At 36.2% G+C, this 13,951-nt stretch overlaps 5 protein-coding genes across 5 annotated transcripts; 1 reads left to right on the plus strand and 4 right to left on the minus strand.

Moving 5' to 3' along the window:
• Positions 1-161: 161 nt before the first annotated feature.
• EV154DRAFT_441134 (ubiquitin-activating emzyme E1) lies at positions 162-3,745 on the minus strand. Its single transcript, XM_051596947.1, has 7 exons — positions 3,642-3,745; positions 3,479-3,564; positions 3,333-3,415; positions 3,021-3,262; positions 2,868-2,958; positions 1,889-2,773; positions 162-1,814 (listed from the first exon to the last, which is right to left on the minus strand). Exons 1-7 carry the CDS (start codon positions 3,701-3,703, stop codon positions 231-233), a joined length of 3,033 nt encoding a protein of 1,010 aa, XP_051459022.1. The 5' UTR covers positions 3,704-3,745; the 3' UTR covers positions 162-230.
• A 108-nt stretch (positions 3,746-3,853) lies between these two features.
• On the minus strand, positions 3,854-4,750 carry EV154DRAFT_504282 (peptidyl-prolyl cis-trans isomerase B2). The gene is made up of 4 exons (XM_051601028.1): positions 4,610-4,750; positions 4,275-4,543; positions 4,060-4,217; positions 3,854-3,995 (listed from the first exon to the last, which is right to left on the minus strand). The coding sequence occupies exons 1-4, from the start codon at positions 4,710-4,712 to the stop codon at positions 3,911-3,913; spliced, it is 615 nt and encodes a 204-aa protein (XP_051459023.1). The 5' UTR covers positions 4,713-4,750; the 3' UTR covers positions 3,854-3,910.
• A 48-nt stretch (positions 4,751-4,798) lies between these two features.
• EV154DRAFT_504283 (uncharacterized protein) lies at positions 4,799-5,888 on the minus strand (the record flags this gene model as incomplete). Its single annotated transcript, XM_051601029.1, has 2 exons — positions 5,867-5,888; positions 4,799-5,795 (listed from the first exon to the last, which is right to left on the minus strand). A coding segment is annotated over exon 2 (613 nt), but the record flags the coding sequence as incomplete, so codon positions are not given.
• Positions 5,889-5,926: 38 nt separating this feature from the next.
• Positions 5,927-6,343, minus strand: EV154DRAFT_400804 (uncharacterized protein; the record flags this gene model as incomplete). Its single annotated transcript, XM_051595277.1, has 1 exon — positions 5,927-6,343. A coding segment is annotated over one exon (417 nt), but the record flags the coding sequence as incomplete, so codon positions are not given.
• A 3,411-nt stretch (positions 6,344-9,754) lies between these two features.
• Positions 9,755-13,879, plus strand: EV154DRAFT_585827 (CPSF A subunit region-domain-containing protein; the record flags this gene model as incomplete). Its single annotated transcript, XM_051606771.1, has 9 exons — positions 9,755-10,056; positions 10,112-10,220; positions 10,315-10,886; positions 10,966-11,745; positions 11,811-12,037; positions 12,102-12,313; positions 12,381-12,639; positions 12,719-12,984; positions 13,052-13,879. The coding sequence occupies exons 1-9, from the start codon at positions 9,953-9,955 to the stop codon at positions 13,877-13,879; spliced, it is 3,357 nt and encodes a 1,118-aa protein (XP_051459026.1). The 5' UTR covers positions 9,755-9,952.
• Positions 13,880-13,951: the final 72 nt, after the last annotated feature.

Below are 13,951 nucleotides of genomic sequence, written 5' to 3' on the forward strand. Positions count from 1 at the left end.
GGGATTGAACTAAAGAAGATGGCGATGAAGCAGTTGTCGCCACTGCTGCTGCAGCTGTTATCACCCGAGAACTCACATATCGATAAGGAAACAACGAAAATCCACCTCCCTGTGTCGACATGATATAGTTTAAAAATATGAGAAGTAAAAATAAAAAAAGGTTTACATGTAACAATAAAAATAAAAAAAAAGGTTTATTTTATAAGTTCCAAAAATAGCGGAGAGATAATTTATTGTCTGATCTTGACTCTAACGTAAGGAACATCAACATCCTCGTCATCAGCGTCATTCACACAGATTTCAAAGATCAAAGACTTGACATAGGAAGGAATAGGCTTCTTTGAAACAGTTTCAACGACCTTGGATAACTTCATATTTAATCTTTCGGCAGCCTTCTTCTTGTTCATAAAGAAGGAATAGAGCATAGACACACCAGAGGAGATCATGGTCACTTCCAACTTGTGTTCATTTTGGAAGTAATCAATGAACTCTTGCAAGGTAATATCCTCATTAATGTCAAATCTATCCCATAAACTAAACTTGATACCATTATATTCAAGTGTGGGCATTGCAATAGGTTCAGAGAAACCAAAGAAAGGTAATGCCAAGTTAACAAATCCGTTCTTGTATTGCTCCAAATCCTTCTTTCCATCAATAATCTTGTAAAGCTCGAGACAGACAAGTCCAGTCACCATGGAGGTTGTAGTAGCAATAGCAGGAATAATCTTACCAGCAATGAACTTAGTCTTGTAGCGATCAGCAGGAGCAATACCATAATTCATGGCACGCAAGTTGGAGGCAGCCGTAATGAAATCAATGTGATGGTTAGAGTCATCATCCTTTTCAAACTCAGCAGGTAACAAACGGAAGTTACCCAAGCTGGCAGGCTCAGGTAATTTAGCAATCACCTCGTCCAATGAATCTGCTCCTGAATCATTATCAACAGTCTCGTTTTCTTGTACTTGAATCTTGACACCTTCCTTGGGCTTAAATTCAGGCACAATAATGTTTTGAAGTTGCTCACGGAAGTAAGCGTCATCTTCTTCACCACGGATGCCATAATTATAAGCATGCAAATTAGCAGCATCAATAATAAAATCAAGATGAGCACGGTTATTGACATCAAATGTAAGAGGAGTAGGAGCACGCTTAGGTCCGGACCAGAAGAGTTGGCCGGTAGAAGTAACAGCATCAGGAGGGAAATTGAATAGTAATTGACGAATCGTGTTACTGAATAAATCTTCAAACTTGAGACGAGCCCAAGCAACACAATCTGCAAAATCACTTGGCTTATCTGTTGTCAAATAGTTGGAGACGGTTTCAATCGTATCCTTAGCAGTACCACCTTGCTTCAAGGTAGCCTCAATAAAATTGGGTTGAGTCAAGTACAAATTGACATTATCAGCAGGTTGCTTAAAGTAACCTTCGAATAAATCACGGGCCCATTGGATTGTATGTTCAATGGCATTAGGGAAATTCTTGAGAGTACAAATAGGAATAGACTTCTCGGGAGGATCTTGAGAAGAAGAGTAGGATTCGGTCAAGAAGGGAAGGATCACTTGTGTGTTACCCTTAGTACCAAGTGTACCTGACTCCAAAAGTGGTTTACGATAATAAACACATCTTCTATCCATGTATTTACGTGCTTCCACATTATCAAGAGCGTTGGTAACACCGTCCAATGACTCAAAGAAATCATCGTCGTAGACATTTTCGGTCTCAGGGCCAACACGATCTTGATGAATGGTGATATGATTTGCTAAATCAGGGTTCATCTTGGTCACAGCAGTAGAAGCACACTCAGATTTCAATTTCTAAAGTTTTTTTTACAGATGCATGAATATGTGTAACAATTTAAATATTATGTGTGTATATCTTTTTTACTTACACCAACGTCAGTGGGTCTGAACAAAAATTGTCTGTTCAAGTTACTCTTTTCGATAGTATCCATATCAGTAATGGTTAAATGACCCTTGGGGCCTGTACCCAAACCCATCATGGCCCAATTCTTGAGCATTTCACAACCAATAGCACCAGCACCGACAAGGAACTCGTTGGTGTTGGCAATCTTTTCTTGGAAAGCTTTACCAAAGACAGCAACTTGACCATCATAACGAGATCCAGTAGGAGCACATAATTCTTCCGTCAAGGGGACACTTTGGGGGAGAGCCTCAAGGGCATCGAAATACATGTATTGTTGAATAGGACAGAACTTACCACTGACAGCCTTCAAGACTTCTTGGGCGGCTAAACCACCGAAGACAGCCACCATGGGAGCTAACTCACCAGAAGATTGATAAGCTACTTCCTTGATCAATTTTTCATCCAATTCAGGCTTATCATCTACAGAAGCAACCAAAGCCTTGGTTTGCTCAAGCACCTCTAAAGCATCAGCTTCGTTTCTAGGCTTAGGGTAACGATCATGCTTTTCGACAAAGTTGGATAAAGCTTGGAAAGCAAGATGCAATTGCATGGGACGGTCAAATTTAGCGAAATCAGAGACCAAGAATTCGGGATGGGTCAAGGATTCATTCAAGGACTTGAAATCAACATACTTGGGCATCTTGACTTGAGTGAAAAGACCACCGTTGGTGTACTCACCAAAGTTGGAAGTGTCACCAATACTGAAACTATAAGGTCCGAACACTTTGATTTTGCGGGGCTCGATATCATTTAATTCAGTCATGCCTTGGATTTCCTTGAATGTCACATAATCGCCATCCTCTAAACCGTGACGAACTTCATCTAAACAAGTAACAATACCTTCTGCTTCCTATATGTGTATGTATGTGTGTGTGTGTGTGTGTGTGTGTTTATGGTTCATAGATTAGTATTAGATCATGTTTTATTATATATCTTTGCTTTACCTTGGAAACATTGGCAATCATACCGTGTAAAGGCTCCTCGCCAGTGGTATCAATAATCTCAAACTTGGATCCGAAATCATTAAAGATACGACTACATATATAGAAATGAGCATAATGATACAAGTATACAAATACACGTTCGTTTCTACTTACCCAAATAGACCGCGCACCTCAGTAGAGATAAAGTGGATATTGTTGGCATGACAAATTTCGGAAAGAGCTAATTGCTTGGATAAAGCCATTTCAGTGATAACGACAACCTTGTACTTTTTCAACACTTCCTCGGTCAATTCGCCTTCCAAAAGATTTACAGGAACATATTGATTTAATTCTGCAAGTTTGGGTTGGGTGACCTTGGCACGAGATTGTCCAATATCGTTCTCTGTCAAGTAAAACTAAAAAAAATTAAAAATAGACAATGAATATCTTGAAATTTCATTGTTTTAAAAAGTGCATATTGTTTACCTGTGCGGATAAATCAGAAATCTTAGCAGGTGTAGGATCCCAAAGGGTAACACTCTTGACACCAGCCAATACAACATTTTTGGCTACAAGTAAAATGTATTATTAAGCATGACTCATGATGCAAAGCATTCTTTTTCTTTTTATACCAATTTCAACACCAAGACCCTTTAAACCAATAACTAGAACATGAGCGTTACTCATCTTTTTCATGGCATCGTGGCCTAATACGTAACTAGTTATCACCAAAAAGTAAAGAGTTAAAGGAACGCGTGAGATGCTTAATCTTTATGTATAAAATGTGACACTTACAGTTGACGAGAGTACAAGCCCTCGTCAATAGTTTGTTCAGAATCTATGTTCATGCTAGACATGTTTATCGTTTTTATATCTTTATAACAAAGTAGAAAGAAAAGAAATCAAAAGAACAAAAAAAAAAAAAAGTTTATCAGCATTTTTTTTTTTACGTCATTCTCCCTCAAGTAGTGTACATAGACTCTTTAAGGGCCACAGGAGCCAATAACTTTAAGAAGCGTGTATGTGCTAAATAGCATTTTATTTTTATTTTACAAGGTTTAGCTTTACAATTCAGCGTGTTCAATAACATCAACGGGTAAAGCACCAGAATCAGCAATGACGATTTCAACCTTGGGTCTATCTCTGAAGCTGTAAAAGAAGAAAGGTTAAATTATATCAATTAATGAAGGTTCTTTTTGTGTATCTAACTTACCCCTTGGGAGTCTTTTCGATCTTGCTAACGACATCCATACCTTCAATAACCTTACCAAAAACAACGTGCTTGCCATCTAACCAAGCAGTCTTGACAGTGGTAATGAAGAATTGAGAACCGTTGGAGTTGGGACCAGAGTTAGCCATAGAAAGAACACCCTATCGTATTTTGTCAAATGAGTTGACCATGTATAAATTGATGTGTGTTTAACTTACGGGACCAGTGTGTCTCAACTTGAAGTTTTCATCCTTGAACTTGCCACCATAGATGGACTTTCCACCAGTACCATCACCGTTGGTGAAATCACCACCTTGAATCATGAAGTTGTCAATGACACGATGGAAAGCAGAACCTTTGTAACCGAAACCCTTTTCACCAGTAGCCAACTTCTTGAAGTTTTCGGCAGTTTCAGGGACGGTCTTACCGTACAAACCAATAACAATACGACCAAGATCCTCATCACCTTGCTTAATGTCAAAAAAGACTTATATTTGGGGAAGAATTTTTAGTAACAGGACGCGTTTATAATATTCAGATTTATATATATTACCTTTATCGGTGATAAGAGGACCAACAGCGGCAGAAACGTAGTTGAAGGTTGTAAGTGCAAGAAGCACAGTTACAATAAGGGCTGTAATACTGAAACGAGGCATTATTGTTTTGGTAGGAGAAAACAAAAAAAGAGGAAAAAGAATTAATGAGAGCTATTTATTTCATATCGCTTTGTGTCACTGACTGGATTTTGCTGGTGTTAAAAAAATCCATCAAATAGAAATGCCTGGTGTGGCACTCGGATACAGTGTTTTCACCAATATATATATATATATACATATGGTTCTTTACTCTCTCTGTCTTCAGGTTTAAGCCACCTACTCTGTTCTGCTTATCAAGCAATGCTTTTCTTGTAAAAGTAGACTGAAGTGGCTCATCGAGCTAGATTAACATGGTGATTCGTGCTTAGCGATTCGGTGGTCGGGTTCTCTTTCATAGACCAATTGAATGCAAGTTTGCTTGGCCTTAAAGACTTCGCATGTAGGTTTTGATTATCAATTTTGATAAATCGCCATTTTAAGCTTGGATTCGGAAATAAACTGAACAGCCTTGGTGGTTGTAATCGTTTCTCTTTATCTTTATGCGCATTTGAGATCTTATTCTTTATTGATGATTCCTTCTTTTTAGGCCTTTTCCGTGACTGATTTGAATCTTCAGTTTGTTGCAATAAATCGGACTGTTGTGGTAAAGTTAATGGTAGTTGTATCGATGTTGTTACTTCCTGTTTCGCTTCAATCATTGATTCGTATTTAGACAATATATGTCTAAAAACTGGCATTATATCGAAAGGGGCCTTATTTAATGTCGCTTTTGTGATAAGAGCTGGTGGTAAGCGATTTTTGATTTCTACAATCAGCGGGTTTAGAATTGTTCGAATTTTGTGTTGCGTTTCTTTATTCACAGAACTCCCAATGTTTTCCGGCAAAGTTGATGGTTGCACGTTAAACAATATTTCTAATATATGACCGTACACAATAGATTTGATATAAGGCATTCTCAAGTCCTATGTATTCTTAATAACAACCTTTTAAAGGCACAATATAAAGTTTTCTTTTACCTGAAATTCAGCACGGATCATATATATGAAATAGTAACTGACAATGTTTTCAAAATTTTCTATGTAAAAGTTGTTGTAGCAAGTTGCAACATTTTCACACGCGGACGCTAGTACTTGACCATAGTTGGTAAGACCTTCTTTTTGGACAAACATGCTTACACCTTCAAGGCCGCTGAATTCCGTCCATATTTCTTCCAGGTGAGGAATATGCGAAATGTACTTCTGCTTAAAGCTTTCAATTGACATATTCTCATTTATAAGCCGACATAAAGAATACCAAAAGTTTTGTTGGAAAAAGTCGTTTGGCAAGTCAGCTGGGTACCTAAGAATATAGTAATTTACAAAAAGCTGTGCTTTATAAATCATATTTCTCAGAAACATAGATAAACTCTTGATATTGTTGAGGGTGTTATCAAACGTATCATCATCAGATGTGGGGGAAAATGATCGAAGTGGTATAGACATTGTGTATCTTTGATGATTAAGGCCAATTTTGTTTTCGATAGTTTCTTGTATTGTGAAATTATGATGGCTGCATTGCTTACTTCTCGCAGATGAGTGTCCGCTTTCACCACAAGATTTGCAGGATATAGCTGCTGCTATTACAAGATTGGAATTGCGTGCCCGTTTTGCTGCGCTTTTGTTGTATTTTTCTTCTGCAGTATCCTTCCGTTTTATACCTTTTAAAGACTTAAGTTTTTCTGTTTCGTTATTTATACATATTTCATAGATATTACCTTTTTTTTCTTTAGCTTGGCCTTTGAAATTATCGTGTACTGCTGTCCCTTCTTCTTCTTGCTGCTGTAGCTTTTCATATAACTTAATGTTGCTTTTTTAGCTTTATGAAGCCTTCAGTATCTGGAAAAATTGGGATACGCATATAATTAATATACGGAAAGAAATGAGGATGTTATTACAAAACTTTTGTTGAATTGATTTATGTTGTCGATGCAGAGGACTGTTAAATTCAGCAGAGCAATGATTAATTAATGTATTTGATCATAATAATTAAAAAAGAGAGCCTGTATATACCACCCCTCTTTTTCCAAATATAGTAATTACCACCCCTGTTCGGTCGCACCGGACAGTAGATGTCCGGTGGAAGTGGATCACTTAATACGCATTTATTAGGCTCAATTGTGGATCACTTTATACGCATTTATTAGGCTCAATTGTGGATTACTTTATACGCATTTATTAGGCTCATTTGTGGATCACTTTATACGAATTTTTTAGGCTCATTGTTGGATCACTTAATACTTATTTTTTAGGCTCATGTATAGTGTATTTTTGGATCACTTAATACTTAGTTTTTAGGCTCATGTACAGTGTATTTTTGGATCACTTAATACCTATGTTTTAGGCTCGTGTACAGTGTATTTTTGGATCACTTAATACCTATGTTTTAGGCTCACTATATTTTCATACATATGAATCTTCCAAACATAGTTTGGTGATGAGATATTGGTAAATGGGAGAGACATCTTCAATATATTGTACATAGGCAAAATCTGGTCTTCATACACCATCAGACGTGTGGTGTTTTGGGATAATAAAAATTCAGACAGAAAGGAAATAAAACAAAAGTAGGAATACTTTGAGACTGTTGATATGTTTTATTTAGTTAAAAGAGAATTGGGGATTATCAAGGTCAAAGAATAAAGGATATATATAAGATGTCTGAATTCAAATTATAAAATTATTGCATAATGGAAGTACACTATTTTAGTACAGTGTCTTCTTGCACTATTTTAGTTAAAGACGTGTAGAGACTAAAGAAGTGTATTTTCTTTATCAAGTATGGATGCTGAGATATTTATATTTTAGTGTAGAATGTATGATGTAAGTGTATCTGATGTTATTTTTATGATGATGATTTTATTAGAAGTAAGCCAGATCATCACAAGACGTATCCCATAAAACCTTAAGGTTTTCAAGAAGGTCCTTACTCTCCAACATAGCCCACTCAGCTCTCTTCTTGGCTTTTACCGCCTCATAACTGATTTGTTTCCTTATTTGCTTCTTAAGTTTTTTTTTGTCGACTCTCAAAACGGAATTTCTATCGGCCTTCTTTTGCTGCTGGCGGATACAGTATGCAAGCCTTCCACCTTGGTCAGGACGCCCATGCTTGACACCAACGATTACAACATGGTGTTTGACCTTCAAGTGCTTGATCAGGGATGATCTCGAGTTGAACGTCTTATGGCACTTACCACATGTCAACTTGTCTTTAATTAATGTGTCATCAACATCTTCGACATCAACTTCCTCAAGTGATACTTCATTCTTTGACTGGTTCAATTTTATGAAGAGTATCTCGATTAAAGGATTATTCTTGGGGCTACTTCTACTCTTTTAGGAACAATAAGACTCTCGCCTTCAGCAATACTTTCTTGATTGTTTATTTATATAATCGTTGTAAATTGTAAAATGAAAAAAGCAAAATGGTACCTAAATCCCCCCCCGCCCCTCCTCAAACAATTATTCGGACCTGGTTCATAGGCCTAAAAAATAGGTATTAAGTGATCCAAAAATACACTGTACATGAGCCTAAAAACTAAGTATTAAGTGATCCAAAAATACACTATACATGAGCCTAAAAAATTAGTATTAAGTGATCCAACAATGAGCCTAAAAAATGCGTATAAAGTGATCCACAAATGAGCCTAATAAATGCGTATAAAGTGATCCACAATTGAGCCTAATAAATGCGTATAAAGTGATCCACTTCCACCGGACATTTACTGTCCGGCGTGACCGAACAGGGGTGGTAATTACTATATTTGGAAAAAGAGGGGTGGTATATACATTTTCTCTTAAAAAAAGAAAAGATGCAAAAACGTCCTGCTTAATATTCTATAAGAATGGACTTTCTAGAAATATTTTCAGAAGCGTGTAAGCTTCGATAGCTCTGCTAATTACTGAAAAAATTACATCTTCAAAAGCTTACTTTTAGTTTTTATCGATTTAAACAAATGCATCCAGGCTCTTTACAATGTGTCTTCTAAATGACTCTTCTTTCTTATTCTGAATTATAAATTCAGCTTTTTCTTTTAGAGATGATTGATACTTATGAAATATTGAAACAGTGAAATGAAAGTCATGGATGTCCTGGACAGACACAATAAGTATGGCTTTTATATCGTCATTGATAATTGCCGAATTCACTATATCCATTGTGTCGTTGATGCAATCCAAAGTAGGGGATATAAGCCTTTATATATGCCCCCATATTCACCATTTTTGAATCCTATTGAGAAGTGCTGGTCCAAGATCAAGAAGCACATCAAAAGAAATCTGCTTTCCACTTTAGACACTTTAACTCCTAGAATTAAAACAACCTGTGAGACTATCACCACAGAAGATTCCATTGGTTGGATACGACACTCTGAAACTTACTGGGATAAATGCCTTGATAAAGAATCTAAATTAGTATAAACTTTTACTTGTCTGAACAATTTTTACGTTTGTCTGAATAATTTTTTACGTTTGTCTGAAAATATATATTTTAGCCTGGATTTTTTTTTGAGCTTGTCTGAAAATAATTTTCGCTTGTCTGAATTTAACGTGATAATTCTGTAATACAACCCATTGCAATAAAAGCACTGAACTGTAACATCAAAAACGTCAGAGGGAAACTGGGTATGAATAAAGATCGTGACTAGGAAAAATGAAAAACAGTTAAAAATAACAGTAGACATGGGGCTATTTTGATCTTTTGTTACTTTATAAACAAACAAAAAAGTGAAAGTGTAATGATTAAAACTTGGATTTGAGCGAAAAAGAGAGACATACATGTGCCAAACATAGAAGGAGATATAACCATTCTGTTACGAAACGAGTTTTATCCCATAACTTTGTTTGGTGCTCTTTCTTTTTGCGGTGATTCTTATATACACTTGAAATGAACACTTTCATTTTTCATTAGCCATGTAGTGAGAAGCATGGCTAAAGGGCAAATACGATGCATATAGATATAAAAGCAAATGACAGATCTCTCTAATGAAATAAAGAGTTAAATTATTTCAAAAAATAAAACCCAACCCTTTCTTTTTCAACGTCTCTTCTTACCGCAATAGTAAAGATAAATACTTTGTATTATCTGGTTATCTTGTTGAATATCTAAAATGAACTTGTAGATGTGAACTCTATCAAACAGACAGTAAAGAGACTTTCGCGTGTGACCTGTTTTTGGACGCGACAGACTCAGACTGTGTGGAAACACTTTTTTTTTTTTTTACCACCTTGATAAATAAATACCCACTCTTTCTTTTCGAAACTGCCATGCATAAACACCACGTTGTAACAACAATAAACCCAGAAACTGCAGTTACTTGTGCAGCCAAAGGAAAATTCATCAATGCAAATGAAGACAACCTGATTATTTGGTAAAAAAAAAAAGAAGTCAGTATTGATTAGAAAATTATTAATGCTCAGTTTTAGCAAAGGATCTACGATCGAAATTTATGAGGTCCTGCTCAATGGCATAAAAACATTTACAAAGTTCAACATTTTTGGTGTGATCAGCTCCATTCAAGTTTTGCAATTGACAGTAAGATTCAGTCTTGACACTGCTTCCTATTTTTTTTTTTTTTTTTTTTTTTTTTAACACGGACTGATCTCCTTTTTCTTTTTCTGTGCCTTAGTCTCGCAACACATGCTCTTTATTCTTGGTGACCGATCAACATTACTTTACAGTTTTGACTTACAGTCCGCTTACCCAGTCGATTATTACTGAAGGACATGGCATTTTAGAGGAAACAAACGCACGTGTATCTGATCAACCTATTAGCACCGCGGTCGACAAAGAAACCAACACTGTTTTTATCAGTGCATTCACAGGAATTTTATTCGCTGTGACACCACCAAAGTCATCTACAGAATCGTTCAAACCTATGCCGATTCGAACGCACGAATTTGATATAACATCTATGGTGTCGCTTAAAGGAATTCAACATTCAGCGATTGCCACCTTGTCAGGCGAAATAAGCGAGTTAAAATATATCAAGGCTTTCAAGTACAAACCTGGATCAAACGAAATTATCAACGATGAAAAATTGACATGCAAAGTCGAAGCTACTACGCATACATTGGTTTCTGTACCAGAACCTATTGGTGGTATATTAGCTATTGGAGAATATATCATTTCATATCATGATCTCAATTTTACCTCGGGAGGAACCAAAGAATTAAGTATTGATCTGGTGACAGTCACTGCGTAAGGAGGATGAAAGAGAGGAGCATCGAGACATAGTGTAAACTCACCTATCTCTCTCTCTCTTTATTTTTTGTATTAGGCATACGTTTTTGCATGATAGTTTCAACCAGTGTATTTTAGGGGATTCAGAAGGCTATTTATACTTGCTTACGTTGGAAATCAGTAATATGAAGGTGACTGGAATAGTTAGTACCCTTATCGGTCAAGCTTCATTACCAAACACGATTATCGACTTAGGAAACAATTTGCTTTATATTGGATCATGCCAAGCAGACTCGTGTATTGTAAAACTTGTTCCAAATACCCTAAGAAAATATACAGTGGAAGTCATTCGCACCTTTTCGAATTTGGGACCTATTGTTGATTTCTGTTTATTTGATTATGATGGACAGGGAGAGCAAACGATGGTATGCTGTTCGGGCGTCGATAAAAATGGTAGTCTTCGTATTGTAGAAAATGGCGTGGGATTTACAGAAAATTTTATCTTGGACATTCCATTAACAAGTGATATTTGGACATTGGGTGGGAAATTGTTGGTTGTTTCAACAGCTTTTGAAACCATGTTTTTAAAGCCAATAAACCCCTTTGAAATGGTAGAATATCAATCGACTGGAGCATTAGTGTTAAATGAAATTACGCTGGCTACTGCATTGACCCCAGGAAATAATATTATTCAAGTCACTCCATCATCCGTTCGTCTTGTGTCTCATGAAGCTGTGCAATTATTAGCAGAATGGCAACCACCTTATCAGGAAAAGATTGTGATGGCTAAAGTAACTGCAACTCAATGTGTACTCTGTTATGGAACAGGAATGCTTGTTTATTTGGAAATTGCAGATAATGCACTGATTCCAACAAGGTAAGAATATATACATATATATCTATGTAGTTACATTAAGCTCGCCGTTTTCTTTCTGTATATAGTGTCAAACAATTTCCAGATATTGCATGCATAAATTTAAGCCTTAAACACGAGAATGGTACAGATAAAGACTATGTTACAATTGGTATGTGCTCCACGCCTTTAGTCCGAATTATGCAGCTGCCCTATTTGAACCCTGTGCTTGAACTTGCATTGGATCATATACCCGTAATAAAGGATGTTCTTCTGACTAGATTAGAAGGAGTCCAATACTTTATGATACTATTAGGTATGAATACAAAATTAAAATTACAAATAACAAACATAAACTCTAATTGACAATCAATATATAGGCGACGGAACTTTATTAAGTTACAAAATAACATTAAAAAATGACTCAGCCGCAACGTTGGCTGATCAGAGACAAACAATGGTCGGAACCTACAGCAATGCAATGTACCCCTTTATTCAAGATGGACAGCAAAAGATCTTTGTTGCAGGTATTCGACCTACCATCGTCAGCAGTTGGCATGGAACTCTATTCTTTTCTATTGTCAATTTAAAGGTAAGAAAAAGTCACGAGACTACTTGTATTTACTCTTTACTTACGTTTTCGGTGTACATCTACACAGAATGTTTATGCACTAGCTCCTTTTGACAATATGCTTATATTGATGACTGATAAAGGCCTGTTATTTGGTCAAACGGATTCCGGTCAAAAACTCCATCATACAAAAATTGAACTTGACGGAGAAATGCCCACCAATATCGAATATTTCCCCGTGTCTAAATTTTTAGCTGTAGGTACTGTCACTAGCCAAAAAGATGTGAATAATGAGTATGTTAAGCGTATTGGAAAAATCCAAATTCTTGACGCACAGACATTTAAAGGTTAGTACGACTTTTGGTTTATGCAAGTGTTCATTCCTTGACGAATTGTTTACGTGTGTGTATGTATTTTTTTTTATAGCTATAGACAGTTACAGTCTACCAACAAATGAAGTTGTCCAAAGTCTGGCTGTAGCTAAATTCAGTGCTTACCCAAATCAAGAGTATTTGTTTGTCGGAACCATCATCGAAAAAGAAGATGACCCGGATCATGATACTGGTCGAATTCTTGTATTTGATTTTAAAGAGAATAGTCAGTGTGAGTTACTTGATCAAGTATCAGTACCTGGTGTTGTGTATAGCATGAAAGCATTCCAAAATTCCATGGTTGCGTCAGTGAACGGATCTGTAAGTATAGCAACAAAGAATATAAAGTAGTGTCAGGAGAAAATTAAGCTCCATCTTTCTTTTTTAGATTTATACACTGCAAAAGTTTCAGCCGGACTTACCCATGGGCGAAAGAATCGAATTTAAATCCAATCTTCATAATAATGTGATAGCATTAAATCTAGATACATTTGGTAATCGCGTATTGGTTGGAGATTTAATGCAATCTGTATCGGTATTGGAAATGACGGAAAAGGATCCTTTGTCATTAAAATTGTACGCTAATGACACCAAACCAGCGTGGTTGACAGCTGTCAAATTTATCAGCGAAAGCGTGTATATCGCAGCCGATGATAAAAACAACCTCTTTACATTAACTGTGGATATGACCCGACAACCTATTCCCAAATCTTCTTCCAGCAGCTATACAATGCCTATTGGAGAAGTCAAGCGATTGACTTTGGAAGGTGGATTTCACATTGGATCACTAATTAATTGTTGTAGACAAGATATTTTAATGGATGTATTATCTAATCTGACGAAACAAGAAGATACAAATGCCACTCGATCACGAATCACAGCAACGTATAGCCCATTTACTTTTGCGACAATTCACGGATCTATTGGAACGGTTAAGACTATATCCGAGGATTCGTACCTTTTTTTCAAGCAAATTCAAGATTGTATATTAAAAGAATTCAATAATATTGGTGGACTGGATCATACGTTATGGAGGAATTTCAAACCAACGATTCATTATAATACGGAACAAGACAGTAATTATTTGGATGGTGATCTATTAAAATCATTCCAACAATTAAACAACTTTTCCAAACAAAGAGTTGTGGATGGGTTACCGACAACAGAATTTAAAGTGGTGGACATTGAACAGTTTATAAATACTTTGGTTGCTTGAAAAAAAAATAAAAACACAAATATTTACGAAAAGATGCATAAATTCAACAAGTGTTTCATTTATTATCACGTT

This window comes from Mucor mucedo (genome assembly GCF_025094135.1).
Source record: "Mucor mucedo strain NRRL 3635 chromosome Unknown EV154scaffold_32, whole genome shotgun sequence".
Lineage (NCBI taxonomy): Eukaryota > Fungi > Mucoromycota > Mucoromycetes > Mucorales > Mucoraceae > Mucor > Mucor mucedo.

Excerpts from the sequence above, each read along its gene's own strand:
- EV154DRAFT_441134 (XM_051596947.1), bottom strand. The coding sequence starts at position 3,703 with ATGTCTAGCATGAACATAGATTCTGAACAAACTATTGACGAGGGCTTG. Across the intron at positions 3,416-3,478 it reads GGGTCTTGGTGTTGAAATTG|CCAAAAATGTTGTATTGGCT; the intron begins GTATAAAAAGAA and ends TTTTACTTGTAG. Across the intron at positions 2,774-2,867 it reads TGATTGCCAATGTTTCCAAG|GAAGCAGAAGGTATTGTTAC; the intron begins GTAAAGCAAAGA and ends ATACACATATAG.
- EV154DRAFT_504282 (XM_051601028.1), bottom strand. The coding sequence starts at position 4,712 with ATGCCTCGTTTCAGTATTACAGCCCTTATTGTAACTGTGCTTCTTGCA. Across the intron at positions 4,218-4,274 it reads AGTTGAGACACACTGGTCCC|GGTGTTCTTTCTATGGCTAA; the intron begins GTAAGTTAAACA and ends AAAATACGATAG. Across the intron at positions 3,996-4,059 it reads ATCGAAAAGACTCCCAAGGG|CTTCAGAGATAGACCCAAGG; the intron begins GTAAGTTAGATA and ends CTTCTTTTACAG.